This window comes from Teleopsis dalmanni, chromosome 2, assembly GCF_002237135.1.
Source record: "Teleopsis dalmanni isolate 2A chromosome 2, ASM223713v2, whole genome shotgun sequence".
Classification (NCBI taxonomy): Eukaryota; Metazoa; Arthropoda; class Insecta; order Diptera; family Diopsidae; genus Teleopsis; species Teleopsis dalmanni.
In genome coordinates, this window is record NC_051847.1 from 37,670,711 (window position 1) to 37,691,760 (window position 21,050).

The following is a 21,050-nucleotide window of genomic DNA, read 5'->3' on the forward strand; positions in this document are numbered from 1 at the left end:
ACACAAAGGCAATGAAGACAAACAATTCTGACCCTACTAGCAAATTCAACCTGGACGATACAGAAATCGATAACGTCAACAGCTTCACATACTTAGGTAGTATAATATCGCCAGACGGTGGCGCGGCAGTCGACATCCAAAGCTGAATTAACAAGGCATGCTCCGCCTTTTCGTTACTAAATAAAGTTTGGAGCTCAATACTTTCCCAGCACACCAAGCTTCGGATATTTAACAGTAATGTTAAGAGCTTAAGACTTATCACCAACAATTTGATCCATAAACTGCAAACCTTTATAAACAAATGCCTTAGGAGAATTCTGAAAATTTGAAATGCCATCAACTTTCTATAGCAAACGAAATCAAAAAGTGTAAATGGCAATAGATCGGGCTCAAGCAAACGTGGAAGCGAACACTACAGAAAGAAATCCAAGCAATCGGAAAAACCTTTGGAGAAATTAGAACCCTGGCAAAAAATCGTGACAGTTGGAAAAAGTTCGTTATGGCCCAATGTTCTCCTGGGAACGTACTGGAATGAATGAATAAATTAAACTCTGCTGCTATGCTATTTTATTATACTTAATTTATTTACTTATTAATGTTTAAGTCTCTGGCAGCACATCACATTGCTGCAAATCTACTAAATAGGAAACACAGTCTTCAAAAGATTTTGTTACAAATATTAGCTTGTATTTACTTCCAAATGTTATTATAGTCACCCTGTAAAATAAATATAGTATATAAAAGAATTTGCGATATCATTAAAAATATTTGCTTCCGATCAATATTAAGCATTCCGAAAATATTCATTCTCATAATATTTCTAAATAACTGAAAAGCAAGCCAATTACACTGAAAAATATGCAAAAATTTGAAAAATTAATTAATTTGTTAAATATTTTTAAATGTACAGTTAACAACTTACGTGTCTTTCCACTTCCACATTATGTGTCTTAATTTCAGCAAACGACTTGAGTGCCAAAAAAATATCTTCACTAATAATTGTTGGCATTTCTGATAGTAAATCGAATATGTACATGTGCATCATGAGCAAAAAATAGACAATACCACCCAATATAATGTGCTCTGGCGGTACGTACACGCACCTGCAATTCTGCGTTAAGACAACAATATAGCCCTGAGTGACGCTGTTTATGAAATATGTACAAACCAAGAGGAACATATCGTATTTGTACGTATCCCGTAAGTTAGTGACTAAGTCTGTAAGTTGTTTCTGCACCGAACAGAACTCATGCAGACTTTTGCAAGGGCATCTCACAGCGTAATTCACAATTTTTTGATTTATGTGCATTAAAATTGCATTAAGTGCAGCGAATCGTTTACATATATGCCACAGAACCAGAAAATAATGAAAAAATACGCCATACATTAGATTCGTTATCAGGACAACATATACAGCCATAAGTTGCAGGTCCCATTTGCCACTGAGATAGGCTTCTTTATTCGACAACAATATAATACCAATGTGGCAGATAGTTATGATTATGCTTGCGTGAAATAACCTATTCAATTTGCTAACATTGCACGGGCTTGCATCCTGGTAGCGCCTAAAGTATGTTCGTTCCAACTGTTCCAATTCGCGGTAGATACGCAACATACGACATTCACGTTTTATGCGAAATGCTATAGCGCATATTATGACCAAGCTGCGTACTAACACCGTCACTAGTAGCAGATACTTGGTAATTGGATTTGTGTCATGTAGTGATATATGTTGCACCCCCTCCTTAATTAATGAGGGCAATAGTAGAATCATGAAAATGTTGTGCACTAATACGAAATACTTGAGCCACTTTGAATTCACAAATTCCTGTCATTTGCTGTCGTAGTAAACTGACGTTAAGCCATTCAAGGTGGAATAGTAAAAGAATATAGCTGTTGGCAAATATCCAGTTCGGCTCATGCTTTTGTACTAAATGCGTACAGCACTTACTGATTATTTATCCTGATGTGTCACTCGTCAAGTTTTGATATAGGTTTCCATTAACATTTATTGACTTACTATTTTTATTCGCTAAAATAACAAAAATTTACAGAGTTTAATGTTGAAGAAACACGTGTGTTTCTTTTTCATAACTTAATTTATATATATTTGATATTTATAATTTATATCAATATATTCTAGTACAACACTAGGTCAGTCAATTAGAGTTGGTTTAAAATTAAATTAAAATATAAAGGTTACCAATATTTACACCTTTTTGACAGAAGAGAACTAACGCTAAATAATAGTACATTCACACTGTCTCATTCTCATTCATTTACATATGTATATACAGCCCATATATATAGCTGATAGAACTTTTATAAACTTCACCTAGTAAGATATCACAACAAAAAAACATTAAATATCTAATTGTCTTTTAAGTCTTTTATCAACATTCTATACATAAATTATATATTCAATTAATAAAAACAAATATTTTATTAAACGCTGCCAGTGCCTTTGTTTACGGCTCAGCTGTTTTTTGTTTACATTTTACACATTAAACATATGACACATCTTTCAAGTTTTGGTAATTTCCCTCTTTTTTCACCAGACAGGCTAGAATACACATTTGATTTATCTAAAGGAACTGAACGTACCAGTGTCATTATGCAAAAAATTTTTAAATATAGGTGTAAACGATTAACAATATGTGACCATTCTTTTGGTATTCATAAAGGTATCAGTATGGCTTATGGATATTTATTAGCACTTCTTGGTCAGAAGTTGCTACTATTAGGGAACCTGTAGTCTACTTTGTTAGTTTAACTGTTGACTCCTTAAGTGCACTTCAAATTATATCTAAGATAATAATTTTCTGCTACACATCACTAATCTATTATAGATATTTTCGTGGTAACATTTATTTTTTGGAATACACATTCGAAATATCTGAAATATTGGGACATTCCACTATAATTATGAAAACAATTATTAAAATATTTCTATTAATATATTAATTAAATACTAAGTGGAAGGGATTAATAAGCGATTAATCGGAAGCGATTTCGATATCTCAAAAAAAAAATCAACCGGCCGTTAAATTGTCTCGTAGACACATTACAGATACAATAGGTGCGCTAAGAGATTGCTATTGATTAGGACTCCATACTAAGAGATTAAGTAATTCGTTTAATGATTTCCGCTGTAACTGGAGAGAAGGCGAAAAATACTACACATATTCGCAACGTAGATTTAACGTAAACTTACTTTTTTAGAGGAACTTAAGCTGCTGTAAGACCTGCCGTCATGAAACATTTTAGACTACATTAAAGGTACGAAATAATTTTCACGTCTCTAAGCTTTCTGGGGAAACAAAAAGAATCAACAGACTTAAATGAATCCCTATAATCACTGCTATTAAGTAACTTAAAATTAATTATATTTGATTTAATGATTAACTTCAACATTTGTAATTTTCAATTAATGTATTTAGTATGAAGGGAAATAGAGGATGTAGAAATTGCTTTAGAAGACCCGCCAAATATTTAAAATTTAATATATAATTTTTATCATTATAAATTTTGTTTGCAAAATCATTAATGGTCTGTAAAAAGTTATAATTTTTTTGTTGGATATGTAAAGGTGAAGATTAAGTTCAATTTTGTTCTTGCTAAATTTCACTGATCTATTATATTAAAATAAACTCTTTTATTAGGTAGTGACGATACTCATCTTTAAAGTCTGTTACAAGAACAAGTCTTCAAAAAAGAACTTTCGAAAAAGGTCTTCAAAATCAGGTTTTTAAAATTGTATCTACTCTTTGTTAATAACATGCTTAGATCACTACTAATTAATATGTGTACTTTTAACTGACTTCAAATTATGAGCTTAATTTGAAGATATCACCAGCTAATCTTAAAGATATACCCATTAGAATATTGTCTTAGAAGCTTATAATAACCCTACAAATTGACCTAAAATGTCTTAATATCCTATACATAACACATTAAAAAATGAAGTTTCTATTTTAATACATTTGTAATAGTTCGTTACATTTATAGTTAATAATATGTTGATGTGCTGATGATGATATTAATGTATATTTAATTTAAGAGTATGCCTGACAAAATGTATACCACTTAAATACATGGAGTTCTTCATAGCTACTTATGGCTTCAACTCCACAATGTATTGTTAACCATAAATAAATATTTAATATAAATAACATGAGTAAATATTTTTCAATTACCTAAAGCATAATACTCACTTACAATACTTTGCTAAAATATTTCGTGTCTTATAAGTATATAGTATACTATTCACTACTGTTACAATATTGAAAAGAAAAGCATGTACACAAATATTTTCAAAAATATTAACTTAAAAAGTTTTTCAACGGACTTCCTGATGATTGCCAGTTTCCTGAACTGCATAATTAGTGGATTAAGCTCTTTCATATACGTTCAAGGAACTGTTAAGAAACTAAATTCGTGCTACTTTAAGCTGTTCATATTACTTCATAATGTGGCAATGCTGTACGTAACATCAGTGTATATTAAAACGAGCCTCAAAAATATGTTAGTATATAATACTAATCCGATATCAAAACTAGCAAATATTTCGAATATGTTATTACGCTGCTTTTTGATTATAGTGTTGAAGACCATGTCCTGGCAACGTGAGAAACAGTTAACTACATTTTTTGCAAAATTTCAGTTGGAACAAAAATACTTTGCATCCCCAGAAAGCAATTGCGAGTTGCTCAATAATAAAGTACCAGGATTTTTATTGACTAAACTTGCACTATCATTCCTGTATATTTTTGGTATTATCTTATCAACTATATATTGGTTAAGATTCAGAAGTGTTGATTTGGTGTTAGCAGTATTTTTCAATATAAACTTTGTGAACATAGTTAATGGTTCCTTACTGATTTTTGTGATTACACTTTGTGAAATTTTAAATCATTTCAACTGCTTGAATATAAAATTGAAGCGAATTTTAAAGCGAAACAATTTTTGCGTCCAAAAAACATATACATTGTCAAAGCCTCTATCTACGCTCAATATGGAACTTGATGACATACTCATTAGACATAACAAACTATGCTCTTTTATCCAAACTCTAACCAAAATTCATAGACTTGAATTAATCTCCGTAGTATGTACTTATTTCACTGGAAATGTGGGCTCCATTTATTATTTGGTCTTATTCATCTCTGGCAAAACAGTTCCGGTGGATCTCCAAACTAAAATATTTATGCTCTTCAGTCTAACAGTTTTTTTTATCGATAATTTTATATTGGACAGTTTATGTGAGTTCGTTACTGAGAGTTTTATGGAAACAAGGATTATTTTACGCCAGTCATCATTATTGTCGCCTGTTGAAGCAACTTCCTCACAAAAGACGGTACATTTCTTACATATAATATATAATATGAGTTTCATTTTATATTTTTATATTTCAGTGTGAGTTATTTTCACTCCTACTAACTCGTGAAAAATTGACAATAAATATTCTTGGATTCTACGAAATTAATAAACAACAAACAATTTGTTTATTTGCTCAAATTTTATTATATTCCATTTTTATGATACAAAATGATTATAAAAATATATAATGAATAGATAAACGGTTAAGTTTATAATTCAAATTTTAAGTTTATTTAAATACAATTCAAACATATTTATTTATTAATAATTTATAAATGGATATATATTTAAATAAAATATTTAAATATAATTTAAATTTTATTTATTTGATTAATTAATTTAAATTTAATTTAAATATCTAAATTTAATAGAAATAAAATATATATTATATTTATTATATATAATATATAAATTTTTTCAAATGAATAAATTTTTATTCAATTTGCTGAAGCTTCGCTCAGTGTTCCTCTTATAAATAGTTTCAATGAAAGTTCTTTTTTACGATTTATTTCTAATACAGGGCATACACAGGGCATATTCTAGAAAAGTCCGGTGAATATTTACCTTCCATAAATTACGATTCATATCTTGGACCACTGAGCTTTATCGGGTATCTCCGCATCTATACTATTTAAACTCTATATAAAGGAATATAAGTTTATAGCATTCCAGCTCAGGGTTATTAGGTCACCATTCAAAACAAAACAAATCGCTACATTGGTATATAACAGTTACAGCAAGTAGTTTTTTAATAATACCGTAAGCTATATCAACATGTACGCAAAGTTTCCTTTGTCACGTTGTAAATATCTTTCTAACCAATATCTTTTACATTAATATCATATATAGTTTTTATTGAAGAACGTATCGCGCTGTGTACGTATATAACATAAACTATAACAAACTGTTATAGTATTATTATGCTTGGTGTTTAAGACGAAACTTAAGTTACTTCCGTCATCGCTGTTGCAATTCTTGGCTAGTTCTTGACTGTAACAGATATTACGGTTAGAGTGGCGATAGATGTGGCGGTGACTGCGGCTGTACTGTAGCTGGAACGGTGACGATAGCTGAGGTGGTGGTGATAATGATGGTGGTGGCGGTAGCTCTGACGATAATATTACATGTAGCAATAGATGTGCCAATGACTGTGGCTGTAGTGATAGCTGTAATGGTGGCGGTAGCTCTGGCGATAGCTATGACAGTGGCAGTGGCGATGGCTATAGCTGTGGCTGAATGTAGCGGTGGATGTGGGGATGGCTGTAGTGATGATTATGACGGTAAATATGGCGGTGACTGTGGCGGTGACAATGACAGTAGATGTTGATGTAGCGGTTGATATGGCGGTAGCGGTGGTAATGTCACTAGTGAATGTAGCGATAGGTGTGGCGGTGGATATTGCGATGGATGTGCTAGTAGCTGTGCCGGTTATTGTGGCTGTGGCTGTACCAGTAACAGTAATGGTGACGGTAGCTGTGGCGGTGGCGATGACTGTTACTATGATTAAGCTATGTCTTTGGCTTAGGATTTAGCGGTGAATATAGTGGAGGATGTAGCGAAGACTGTGACGGTGCTAGTGGCAGTGGCGATGACTGAATTAAAATACTTTTATACATTTAATTTAGTTTTATTTCTTTATTAAAAGAATTAATTAATTGAACTTGAAGTTATCTGCTTATGTTGAATCACAGCATATATATAGAAAGATGTTTCACGTGGAAGCTGATGTTATATTTTAAATTTAGTATTTTTTTTTAAATGTCGTTGCTGTTGATTTTAACATTAATTTCGATATTCGTCAGTAATTTTTAAATTCATTTCAATATTTTTATTTTTAATTAACATTTATTAATTTATTTATTCACATTATTTGTGAAATCTACTGTTTTGTAGTAAATTTTGGAAATTATTCTTGTTTCCCATGACTTTTAGAAACTCAATGTTAACAGTATTTTGTCATAGTTATTGGTTTGTAAATAATTTTTAAATTAATTTTCTTATTTTAATTTATAATTATAATATAATTTGTTGTTAAACTACTTAAAGTTACGCTCAAGTTTGATGTCTCTTATGTTTAATCCAATTTTATTTCCTTGTAATAATCGGATATTTGTTGATAACGTAAAGGAATAGCATCCAATAGTGTGTCCAAAGAAAATTTCGGTATAAGTCGTTGTTTATCTGCTAAAATATCGCCAGATAAATACATTACAATATTCCTGCCAAATTTATCACACTTGCCATCTGTATAGTTTGTTACGAGGTAATTGCAAAAACTTAAAATCTTTATAAAGGAGAGTGTATATATATCCACCTTCTTTGGCATATTCAAAACTGATGAAGGCAAAGGCAAATGTTCATCGTCACGTTGGGCACGTAAAAAGCAATTACCAACAGTGAACTCTTGTTCTAACCAACGTATAACATTACGAGCACTTTCGCTGGTTTTTTTCAAGTAATCCAAATTATCAATTACTGCATTTGGTATAAGTAAAACGAACTGCTTAGTGGCTAACAATTTTTTTACAATGCCAATGTACTCTGTTAGAGCCTTCGTATCTAATATAATGAATGCTGTGACAACGGAACCAGTAATAACACGTAACTTCTCTAGTTTACTTACTTTATCATTTATTATGTCAGAACGTTCTTCAGCAACTCCACTACTTGACTGCTTAGTTAACTTTTGACCAATGGCAGTAGTAATTGTTAAAGATGAAGTATTCGTAATATTCAAAACACTATTATGCATATTAGATTTGGCCTTTTCTATCGTCTGCTTGTCTTCTCCTATGGTAAGCTCCTTTTCTTGGTTATTGAATGTCTTTTGCATATCATGCTTACGAGCAAAGTATCGACGAGTCCGTCTTTTGTTACGTTTATGTTGAGGCTTATAGGTAGCATCTCTTTCACGTCTTCGGAAATACTTGCTCTGTCCCCATTGCCAGTTTGCGGTTTGAGTAAAGCGGCGATATTTAAAACAAAAGCGATAGTCGAACTTCTTTTGTTTGCATATAAAAAAACCAATATCTACTAATTTAAATAAACGCAATATACATTCCTCTTCATTGGAGACACGCTCACGTTGAGAATATTCCCAATCGAATTCTTTCTGTATGTCATCAAAGATATTAAACTGTTTAAAGGCATAATCTTCCGACAAAGGAATAATAGTACGTACATCAAACAGAGCTTTTAGAGTGGTGCGTATATTAGGAACCTGCAAGAATTCTCGCTTAAAGTATATCTTAGGTGTACATATATCGATATTACAATAGTTAATGAGTTTCATGATTTTATATATAAACTCTGGATTAGACTGATAACAATCATAAAGTATCTCTGTATTTAAACGTAACCAGTTAAACAGTATGGCTAATGCTCGTAGAGTCGGTTCATTAATTGCAAAATTAACAATAACATTTGGATTTATCTTTGTATATTTTTTACAATGTCTAAATTTTGTGAATGGTTTTTGTGTATGTTTAGTGGAACACTCTATTTTTTCTTTACCTTTATCTTGACATACATCATCAATATCATTTTTAATTTCCTTAGTATTGGAATATTTGCCGTTTAATTTTTGATTATTAAAGCTTAATTGAAAAGCATCAAAATAAGGTTGTACTGCATCAGAATTATTTGGAAATATATTACCTTCCTCTACAACAATAATATCAACATTTTCAGATGAGGTAGGCATATCATTTTTATTTATAATACTAGGTCTATTAGCAGTAACTAGAGTCTCAGTAGAAGTACCAGGCCTGTTAGCAGTAACTAGAGTGTCAGTAGAAGTACCAGACCTATTAGCAGTAGCTTGACTCTCAGTAGAAGTACCAGGCCTGTTAGCAGTAACTGTAGTGTCAGTAGAAGTACCAGACCTATTAGCAGTAGCTTGACTCTCAGTAGAAGTACCAGGCCTATTAGCAGTAGCTTGAATCTCAATAGAAGTACCAAGTCTATTAGCAGTAGCTATTGTAGGCATATCGTTTATATTACCATATTCACTAAACCCTGCTAGATTGACAAGCTCAGTTTCAACATCATTTAAAAACTTGTTCATTAATTCATTGTCATAAGTACAATATTCATTTCGATTAAATTGGTAAAATCTATTAAATTTCACAGAATTCGATTGAATATAGTTGCTTTCATTATTAAAATTAGAATTTAGATCAATGTTATCTTCCTCATCAGCCGAGTATTCTATATTCAATACATTTTCCGTACCATCACTTGTGCTATTATCATTGTCAATAATTTCACGTCGGCGGCGACGTGGTCTCATAACACTTTCCTCACTCTTGATAGAGTATGACCGCTTATCTTGATCACTTGGACATGCAGATATTGGGTTAAAAATCTCTTCACAACCATCCATAGATTGTTGTTGGCTGTGTAGATTACTGTCTGGATTGATGTTGGTTAGTGATTCATTACGCAACAACTGGCATGCTCTTGATTTAGACAATATTAGCTTTGGACTCTGAATCTTAGCATTTTTCCTCTCCTTTTGATGACTTTTGCTAAAACGTGCAACATTCATAGGACATTCGTCAAATTTTTTTAAGTACATTTCCTGAAAATCCGCAATTTCAGCAGATTTTCTTAAAATCGTCTGCTCTAAATTTATGATACATGATTCCATTAATGTGGAGCATACTGCCACCAAAAATGCATTCAACAATGATATTTTATTAGAATTGATCCTTTTTAGCTTCGACAAGCAGAAGAAAAGTATTGAAACTATTTTAAAAATACTCGCATCGGTGATGTTGAAGGATTTCGAACATAGCACTATATGTAAATCAGATATCACACAGTGACAGATAGTATTAAAATCAGATACATCTTTGTCAAAAAAGAATATGTCAACTACTAAATAGAAGCGAGCAAAAAAATCTTTCAAACTTAATCCAGTTTTAACCACATCCATCACCTGCAGATATGATAAATGTTTTGTTAACAGTTCACAAACATTCTTCTCACTGAATTGGAAAGGAGTTAAGCACACAAGTGAATAGAGATAATGATAAATGGAGTCCAAGTCGTAGTTTTCTCCTTTGAATAATATGCCTAATTGATTTTGTGCCACACCCACTGATGAATTCAATTTAAACGCTTCTAGATAGTATATTGCAGCTTTTTGCTTAGACATTTGCATTTGATTTTGTATCTCGAAAGAGAAAAAGTATCTATGTAAATCACCCAAACGTAATAATGCAGTATGTATGGTATCCAGAGCGAATGCTATTGCATCTATATTAGTTTTATCCACCATTATGTCGAACATACCAATATCATTATCACAATAATCATATAAATTGTTATTAAACATTTCATAACTTATACTTTCGCTGATAGTATTGAAATCAATTAAATATTTTATATCCAAATCGTAAATTTTCTCCATGTTAATCGAAATAAATTTATAATTTTTGATACCACTGCACAGTAGGCCATATATTTTTATTAGAATGACCAGGACTTCATGAGGCACTCCATTTTGATACTCATTGTTTAAATTTTTCCTTGCGTATAATATAATTTTATTATAGCCAAAGTGCCACAAAACGTCACGTGCCTTTTTCCCAATGTCCTGATGATCTCTAAAAATGAGATACTTACATAGTGTTACTAATCTCGTGCGTGTCTGCTGCATAGATGGCGCCAAAAGCTGTGCTACAGATGAGACATTCTGCCATTCCACATTCAACTGGTTCACCACAGTACACATACATTGGTATGTCTCTTCGATTTCCAATTTTTTACCTTCAACGATAGTTTTTTCATTTTCATCTTTGTTGTGGGTCATTTTTTGCGTAAAAATTTCTATATATCTTAAATATTTCGCAAAGCGTCGAAAATGTATCTAGCAAAACAAGAAAAAAAAACAAAAAATTTTAAATACTAACTTCACTTAAAAATTTATAAAAAAAATTAAATTTAAATTTGTTAAGATTTTTAATTTAAAAATTTTTATTTTAAATTTTTAATTTGACAATTTTTTCCTTAAAATTGTTATTTAAAATTTCTATGCACTATGGACTATGCTATATGGACAACAGAATCAAAAACATGAGGAATTTATATATTTTATTAATATTTATTAATGTTAACAAATTAATTCTTATCCTTATAAGGACTCTCAAGAAAAGTCAAAATATAGAATATATTGAAAAATATTAAACAAACGTTTAATTTTTAAGAAAGGCGAGCAGTAGCCGTAAAAAAAGTATATAAAAAAACATTATTAACATAACCAGATCGAGAAACAAATTCAAAATTAAATTAAAATATCTTATTTTTAATTTTAAATTTGTTATAAATTTTTTATTCAAAATTATAAAAAAATTATTTTAAATTCTAAATTTTTTAAATAATGTTTGTTAATTTTTAAATTAAAATTTCTTATTTATAATTTTTTAGTTTTATTTTTAAATTAATATTTTTTTCAATATTTAAAATACTTTTGTTATTGTTTATTATAAATTTCTTAGTTAAAGTTTTTCATTTTAAATTTTATTTTTTTAAATTTTTGATTTGAAATTTTTAAATAAAAGTATTTAATTCTTTGTTTTTCATTTTAAATGTTTAATTTTACATTTCTTATTTTAAATTTGAATTTTTTAAATTAAATTAACATTTTTTTCTTTATAATAAAATTGTTATTTACAATTTTTTAAATTGAATTTTTTTATTTTAAATTCTTGATTTTAAATACTTAATTTTTAAAGTTTTAAATTGAAATTTTTATATTAATATATTTTCAGATTTTCATATAATTTTAAACGTTTAATTTTAAATTTCTTATTTTAAAATTTTTAATTTACAATTATTTATTTTAAATTGTTAATTTGAAATTTTTTATTTTCAAATTATTATTTAATAATTTTTATTTCAATTTTTTTTTTTTAATTAAAATTTATTTTAAATTTCTTATTTTTAATTTTAAATTTTTAAATTAATTTGTTTTGTTAATATTAAAAATATATTTTTTATGTATAGTTTCTTATTAAATGTTTAAATTGAATTTTTAAAATGCATTTTTTATTTTAAATTCCTTATTTTAAATTTTTCATTTTAAGTGTTTCATTTTATTTTTTTATTCTAAATTTTAAATTTAGAATATTTAAAATTTATTTAGAATATTTAAGTTTTTAATTTTAAATTAAAACTTTTTATTTTTAATTTCAAATTTTTAAATCAATATTTCTTTCATTTTTAAAATACATAATTTATTTTAAGTTTTTTCATTTTAAATTTTTTTTTGTTTTTTTTTTCAAATTTATAATTTTAAATTTTTTATTTTAATATTTTTTATTTTTAATTTTAAATTTTTAAATGAAGATATTTTATTTTTAGTTCTTAATTTTAAATGCACAACTTTATATTTATTTTATATTTGTAATTTTTAAATTAAAATTTATTTAATTTAAATGTTGCATTTTAAATTTTTTTATTTGAAATTTTTTAGTTACAATCTTTCATTTTTGCATTTTTTTCTTTTTGTTCTCGGGTGGTACACACTTTTGCTATTTTGTGTGGCTTGTGGAGCGCTCCTTGTTTACAATTTTAATAATGGAATTTTTTGTAACCAAAATAAACGAAAAGGACTAACAAGTGATCAAGTCGTCTAATTCCACTTTTTTTTATTATTATAAACATTGGCTTGAAAATCAAACATAAATTTCGATTTTTTAACTCTTAATTCACACACAATTCTTTTTGACAGCAAAAAATATGTCAAGTCGTAAATTCTCAAACTGCAAAGCTGCAATACAACAAAACATTTTCTTTAGTTAAAAAAAAAAAGTTACTTACGCCGACTAAAGTGGTGTATATAGGAGTAGCAAAAACAAATATGGTGTGTAATTGGTTTAAGGAACAGTAAATATTGCGATCAGGCGTCGTTACTTCGTGATTTTCGTCGGTTTTATTCGGTTTGTGTAACCACTTCTACCACAATTTAATTACTGATTTTTTTAGCTTTCGTTTGACTTTCGCGTTTTTGGTTTAATGCCTTTGAGAGCGAGTGATGAGAATATGGTACATAAAGTTGAAAAAGCAATATATGCACTTTAAGCTGTACGCGTGTTTAGACATTTTCTTCTTCTTCTAAAGTGGCTGTTGCATTTCTTCAACACCATTGAAACCAGTGCTGTTAAAGGAAATAACTAGTTTTTTATTGAACACGCATACATACATTAAAAAGTAACCCCTTAAGAATTTATTATTATTTATGATTTTATTTTATTTTTTAAATAAAATTTATTTAATTATTGAAACCAGTGCTATTAAAGGAAATAACTATTTTTTATTGAACACGCATACATACATTAAAAAGTAACCGTTTTAGAATTTATTATTATATATTATTTTATTTTATTTAATTTTTTAAACAAAATTTATTTAATTATTTCTTATTTATTTTTTTGATATTACCATTTTGTTTTTTTATTTTATTATATTTCTTAGATATTTATTAGTGATAAGCAGATTGCAAAGACATTTGCTTAAAAAAGTACAAGAATATGCAGAAAATATGCTCTATAAAGTAAAAACAACTACTTAAAGTTTATATTTTGAGATCCTCATCAAATCGCATTCCCAAACTAGTCGTAATAAGAAGAAGAATAGGAAGAAATTAAATTTCATTCAGTTGCACATTTATATAGCAGTGATAATAAAATTTCAATTTCTTTAAATATTTAAAAATGCAATATAGGCACTTTTTTAATTTAATATGATTTATTTACATTAATATACAAAATATATATGTCCATTTTTTTTCAAGCGGTATGGATACATTGATTATATTATACTGTTTATAATTATTTAATCAAATAATTTTATTACATACTTATAAATGATATTTATTATTTAGTTTAAATTAAAATGATAATATTAATGATTTAAATCATATGATTATTAAATAATAATGCATATAGTATATTATTTTTATTTTCTTAATTAATTTTCTGTAAAGTATCTACTTTAAAATTAATTAATTTAGTTATTATATATTTATTTAATTTTTTATTTTTATATATTCCTATAATCAGTTTGTACCAAAATAATAGTGTATAATACTATTTCCGACACCGTTCCAAATGTACAACTCCGGTTTATATTAAACATACCACAAATATTGACTCGAGGTTCCTCACAAGCACAGAGTTGAAGTGAAAAAGACTCCAACTGAAATAATAAAACGTATTTAAGATATTTTTTAATTTAATATTTATAATTATATTGTAATTTTATATCATTTGTAAATAACTTATATTAGAGATTACTTTTCCAACATCTCCAAAAAGTGTACAACTTACTTGAGTTGTAAGTCCCTTCTGTGTTTCTGCATGAAGCTCCGTAAATTGTCCAATAATAAATTTTGTGTATAATGCAGTATTCACCATATGATCACATATAGTTTCGTAATTAAAAATCATAATAAGTAATAGAATATAAGTAGTAATGCTAATGCCTTTACTGGTATTATCCAGTTCTACTACACTACTAAGAAACAATACAACTACATGATATCCTTCAGTGGCATGATTCACAAAAAACATTATCAAAGTGCAAAGCAATTGTTGTTGATACAAAACATTAAGTTCTTCTATAATTAACCGCAGACGTTGGTATACTTCAACAGCTTTAGTCAAATCCTCAACGCATTTTATAGCACAATTCGACCTACATGCTCCAAATCTTCTATGCAATTGCAATAAATTTTCCAATCTGCGATTAAGGATTCTAAAACACTCATAAGCAAAGCAAATGAAAGTACTATGACATAGCAATATATTGTGCAATATATTAACCATCAAAACTATATAGTAACCAATTCCAATGTACCGGTACCCACGATACAACACCATTTGGCAAGAACCCGAAATGCTCACCAAACAATGATAGAACACAATAACGCCATTGATATAGAGTAGATGCCGAAGTTTATGATCGCTTTGTAGTTGGAGATGTCTGAAATAATTCTGTTGTAGATGAAACATCGATTCAAGTTGTGTTAACAATTTTGATTCATTTTTCCAACGAAGTCCTATTGTTGAGACAATGACAACAGTGCGTAATATGGCATTTGCTGCCTGTGTATACCAAGTCAATGGATTTGTCTCATAAATTTGCCTTGGCTGAAGAATGAAAAGCACTGCACTTGGAGTTAAGAATAATATCACAACATTTTGTAATATCATCAAATACTCCAAAACTTTACATTTACGAATGCTTGCATTTTTAAAATCTATGTGCACTGAAATCAAGCCATTGAATGTTGTGAAATATATCAAAATCCTTAATGGCAGGAACTCCATGTGATCCTTGTAAGAGCCAATGGCAAACTGTTGATGTCATTTATTTTATTGACTTAATTTATGTGCAATTTGCAATGTGCTTCCAAATATTTACATAGCGTATTTATTGTTTTCTCAATAAATAATTGTATTTTCAACCCTGTTTAATAGAAATATACGTACACTTAATTTAGTTAATAAAAGTGTTTATAGGAAAAAAATCCATTTAGAATATGTATGGCAAAATTATATGTATTTGTTTGGTAGTTACACCTCATAAGTCCAAAATATTAACATTCCACCTAAACTAAAAATAAACTATTGTTTTCTTTACTGGATATAAACTACACATATAAAAGATAACATTTTTAATTAAATATTTTACTTGGAACTTATAATTCAATAATTGTTTTATTCTATTATTCAAGAGAAGCTATATAATCATCATCTTCACATTACATAGTGCAGCTTTGGCTTCTCAGAAATTTCTCTCATTATTTTATATTCTCTACCTTCATTAAATAATTAATTATTTTTAGCATGCATAAGTCCTTTTTATAAGAATGAATTACCAAAATTCTACGTTTCACCTCCTTTAAACCTATTTTCGATATGTTTCATTAGCTGCCTTCTAGGTTTCTGATATAACAGCAAATTAAGAATTAATAGCAATCAGACTCAATTATCTCTCCCGTTTCTCTAGAGTTAATATAGAGCACACAACCATACTAAATCAAAATTTGCCAATCCCTATCTCAATGGACTTTATTTACTCTAACCGAACCTCAATCTACAGTGTGGGTTTCTTGTACTTAATAGGAATGAGTGTACTCTAGATAAAATAGTTTCCAAAATAGACAAAAATTTCGACAGTGGCATATTTTCCTATGAATTAAATCTAAGCATCTAAGCATCATGAATTAAGTCTTCGACTACCAAACTATAGCGGTATCATTTGGGTAATAATAAGTTCTAGGCTACAATATCCCCCAGCTACATCCTTAACAGTTTGAAAAAGCCGGAATTCTCTTAACGATGTTTCTACACGTATCAGTGTCCAACTCACATAAGTACCTGAACACAGATACAGCTTAGATAACTGCGGTGCTAATCATCTTTCCAAGGTAGGTACACTATTTTCTGACATTCATTTCTTTCAAATTGTTATTACTTGCAATAGCTCAACTGGCAATTAAACAAAAGTATCTGAATATAGCTAAAATTACAGTGCAGCTGGAAATTTCTGCTAGATCTATAAATTTAATTGGACTAAACTTAACAATAAATCTGGTTATTAGCTGCTTTAAAGAAAACAAAACGTGCTCAGCACTACGTTGTTGAGTTCAATGCTTACTGAAAACACATGCTATGAAAGTTGGCAATCCTCTGAAGAGGAAAACTAATCCGAGTTTGGCAACGCCCACATTTGATTGATAGATGATTAAATATATTTGCAGCCTTTTGTCTTATTTACCGAACAAAGCTGTCATTCTTAATAAAAGGGACTTAGACAAGTTTTTATACTTGTCAGGTTTGTTCACTTTTAAAAAAGATGTTTCAACCTTTAAAAAAGATGTCCTTTTGAGGGTGCGTATATTGTACGTATATCCAATATTAGTCTATGGTATCACAATCCGACAATATTTCAACTCAAATGGACTATGGTCTACTAGGCTGCTAAAGTACAGCAGTATATCTCAAATCTCTATTATTCTGTATTTTATGTGATCTTAATAAATATTTTGATAAAAAAAAGACAATATTCTCACATTAAACTTTATGAAAATCATTTATTTAATTTAGTTAATCAATACTAATTGTCAAGAGGATTTCACTAGTTTCATTGAGATTTCAAATACTTTGTAAAAAAAACGAAATAAACAAGCTGCCTCGTTAACGGTAAAGCTACCATGAGTATCTCTCTCGAAAATAAAAAGATTTTTGTGAAAATCAGATATTTAATATATGAAGGTATACAATACTAAATGTCGGATAAATGTTCAATATTACAGTCAAAATTTCACACCGTCCAGAGTAAAAATTAACGAAACAGTCTTTCTAACGACCGATAAAAGTATCATGGGTTCAACTTTCAAAGAAACAAGGTCTATGTGAAAATCACACATTAAGTATAAAGCAATACCAATCGCCATAGAGATGTTCACCGGTTCCGTCAAAAATTTACGTTCTTAAAGATGGTGGACCTACCTGTAGTTTATCGATACTTATCGCCACAGAGATTTTACCAGTTCCGTCGAAATTTAGAACCTGTTGCAAGCAAGACGAAAGAAAAATTTTTGTGGTGAGCAATAAATCTACCACCACCACCCGAAAATAACAGTACTGTGTTAGAATTAGACGAACGAAACAGGCTTCAGTATGCATGGCGAAACTATTAAAGTTCAACAACAATACCAACGATATGTTCTACTAATAGTCTCACTATTAATTAATTCTTTTATATTTTTATTAATTAACAACTTCAGTATTTCCCCGCATATTTTTACATATTTACACGGGAAACTACTAGTCTTCTCTTCTTCTAGTTTCTAGTCATTAACTAAATCTAATTAAGACAATGTTGAAAACTAGTTCCCTTGTTAAGTGGTTAATTCGTCCACTAATAACTACTCATCGAAGTTAGCAATTAATGGACACAAGTTAAAATGTAAAGACTAACTAAGGAATCAAGCACACAACTAAATTTAGTTAGTCAAAATGCTTCACAACATACGGACTAAAAATCAGAACACTAAATTGGTTCAGGAACCAACCAAGCTCCGCCAAATCGGAAAGAATAGAAGAATGTGGCCTGTAAAATGCAGCCGTACTTGGCTGCGTCTGTTGAGTTTAGCTATAAAGGATACATTTTGGGAGTACACACAAAAAACAAAGGTGAGCGGTATGTGGCTTCTGCGTGAAAAACGAACAAGAGGTGTTTCTCGGTAAGTTGGGGAATGCACAGTTTTATCAATTTCCTTTAAGCGAAAATTCATAAATTTCAGTTTGATTTGGGCCACTGTACTCATAAGTTTGTTTCTGCTAAGCGTTTACTTGGCCTTACAACTGTGGTTTAAATTTTATTCATATCCAATTTTAAACACAATATCCACTGATTTGGCCATAACAGATGTAGCATTTCCTGGCGTGACTGTTTGCAGTCCCAAAGTTGTGAATATGGAGCGTGTACAAAGTTATGTTAAAAAACTGTAAGTAACCACCCATACCTAATGACTCTTACTTACTTATATACTTCATGTGGCTAGAAAAATTCCACCGGAATACGATTTACGCGAAGTTGAGAATGGCTTTGCTTACATTAATGCTTTTACATCACAAAATTGGGTACGTCCTCCACATGTTAGTTACGAAGCGACTGATGCAGTTTTGCGCTTCAATAACATATCTATATATGAAGCTGCACTCACAATTAGTCCCGGTTGCTCGGATTTTGTAAAACGTTGCTTCTGGGGTACTACGGAATTTTCTTGCCATCAAGATAACGAGTATCTTTCTTTTATATCGACTACTTCTTATATGGGTCCATGTTGTTCTTTTAACTACAATCCACGTAATGCTTCTTATGTACCATTTTCTGCAAATATTTTCGGCATGGATGGTGGCCTAACTTTCATTGGTCACGAGGGTTCAGAACATAATCTTTCAACTGGTCTTTTAGTGCTTGTTCATCATCCTATGGATTTTGTTACTGAATCAGCTTCAGCTGTAACTATTACTGCTAATTCTGAAAGTTTTGTCGAAATCTCACCTACAGTGCATAGTTCGTCTTATGAAGTATTGGAATTACCGCAAAACAAACGTGATTGTCTTACTTCAAGTGAATTGGAATTACGTAGTTATAGACAAGCTGCCTGTATGTTGTCGTGCCAATCGGATGCTATAGTACAGAAATGTAAATGCCACCCTTACAATCTTCCAACAATAAGAAAAGATTATATGGAGTGCAAGCTAAACGATACTGAATGTTTTGCAACTAATTATGGTAAGTATTAAATTAAGATATATTTTGTTAAGGAAGAGACAATATGACGTTATTCGCAATAAATGTATTACATTTTAAACTAGATATAGATGCAGATCCCATTATACTCAAATATAATATCTAAATGATTCAAAATCTATATAAATGATCCCATATTCTAAAGCGTAATAATAATTTCTATTGAACATACTAAGAGATATTTAGAACGCATAAGTAAGCTTTAAAATATAGAGCTTCGCTTGGTGGCAGAAATTAATTGTTTCTCTCTCCAACCATTTCTCATACGTGATGGAGAGAGCCACGTACAAGAATATGATTGTTTTGATTAGCTGTTCTGTGATTCAACATATTCTTCACATACTCCGAAACTTAATTACAATTTATTGTTGATCCGCCTTTGCTCTTTGATATATTCACTACTTTTTTACTAAATGTATCGGTTAAAGAATGCCATAACCTAATATCTTGAAAGCGTTATTTAGCCCTGAAATCTTAAATATTTTTCTTGACACATTAAAAAAGGCGAGCTGCTCTAGATCGTAAAATATTAGGGTCTCTGGGACATAGTAACGGCCAATCCTGCAACTAATAACAAAATCTTAGTGTAGTTGTAACTAAAGGTTAAGATCATATAACACTTTATCTTTTGTTTTTCAAATAATTATTAAGATTTTTAAATTTTAATATATTTATCATATAATAACAAATTAAATAATTATGCTACCCGCTAAAATATAGTTTTTTTGCAGATACCTTTAAAACTGTGCGATGCAACCAATGCTTGCCAAACTGTTACGATGTAACTTATTCGACACTGGCCTACAAAACAGATTTGCAGCTGCATAATTATTCTGTTAGTACTTTATAGTAAGTAAAATAGTTAATAAATATTCTCAATTACTAATTGCTAATTAATTATTTATTTAAATAAGTTCACGTGAACGCCTAACTAAAGACTCTTTTATCGTACGAGTGTATTTAGCAAAACAAGTGGTGCCCTCAATACGCAAGGTAACCGTAATGTCATGGATTGGCTTGCTATGTAAGTTAAACTCTTAACCATTAACTGCATTAACTTAAATATAGTTTAATTATTAAACTATATTCTTCTGTTTTTCTTCTTCTTCTTTATTAAAGCTGATCTTGGTGGAGTTTTCAACTTGTGTCTTGGTTTAAGTGTTATTTCGCTGGTGGAATTTTTGTACTATTGCACTTATCGTCTTTATGCTAACTTCAAGATGCGTAGTGTACTTTTGTCCTCAGAAGGATTGAAATAATTTCAAAGATTACTTTAGAGTTATTAAACCACTAACACCACAGAAAATACATTTTTAAACACTTTCTTCTCATAC

General features: G+C 29.6%; 3 protein-coding genes across 3 annotated transcripts; 1 reads left to right on the forward strand and 2 right to left on the reverse strand.

Moving 5' to 3' along the window:
* Positions 1 to 679: 679 nt before the first annotated feature.
* On the reverse strand, positions 680 to 2,089 carry LOC119684542. Its single transcript, XM_038098601.1, has 2 exons — positions 923 to 2,089; positions 680 to 849 (listed from the first exon to the last, which is right to left on the reverse strand). The coding sequence occupies exons 1-2, from the start codon at positions 1,772 to 1,774 to the stop codon at positions 691 to 693; spliced, it is 1,011 nt and encodes a 336-aa protein (XP_037954529.1). The 5' UTR covers positions 1,775 to 2,089; the 3' UTR covers positions 680 to 690.
* A 5,267-nt stretch (positions 2,090 to 7,356) lies between these two features.
* LOC119679912 lies at positions 7,357 to 13,339 on the reverse strand. Its single transcript, XM_038092503.1, has 2 exons — positions 13,207 to 13,339; positions 7,357 to 11,254 (listed from the first exon to the last, which is right to left on the reverse strand). Exon 2 carries the CDS (start codon positions 11,195 to 11,197, stop codon positions 7,454 to 7,456), a length of 3,744 nt encoding a protein of 1,247 aa, XP_037948431.1. The 5' UTR covers positions 11,198 to 11,254; positions 13,207 to 13,339; the 3' UTR covers positions 7,357 to 7,453.
* Positions 13,340 to 18,500: 5,161 nt separating this feature from the next.
* LOC119674326 (sodium channel protein Nach) lies at positions 18,501 to 20,975 on the forward strand. Its single transcript, XM_038085460.1, has 6 exons — positions 18,501 to 18,640; positions 18,701 to 18,904; positions 18,962 to 19,698; positions 20,448 to 20,565; positions 20,631 to 20,740; positions 20,836 to 20,975. The coding sequence occupies exons 1-6, from the start codon at positions 18,501 to 18,503 to the stop codon at positions 20,973 to 20,975; spliced, it is 1,449 nt and encodes a 482-aa protein (XP_037941388.1).
* Positions 20,976 to 21,050: the final 75 nt, after the last annotated feature.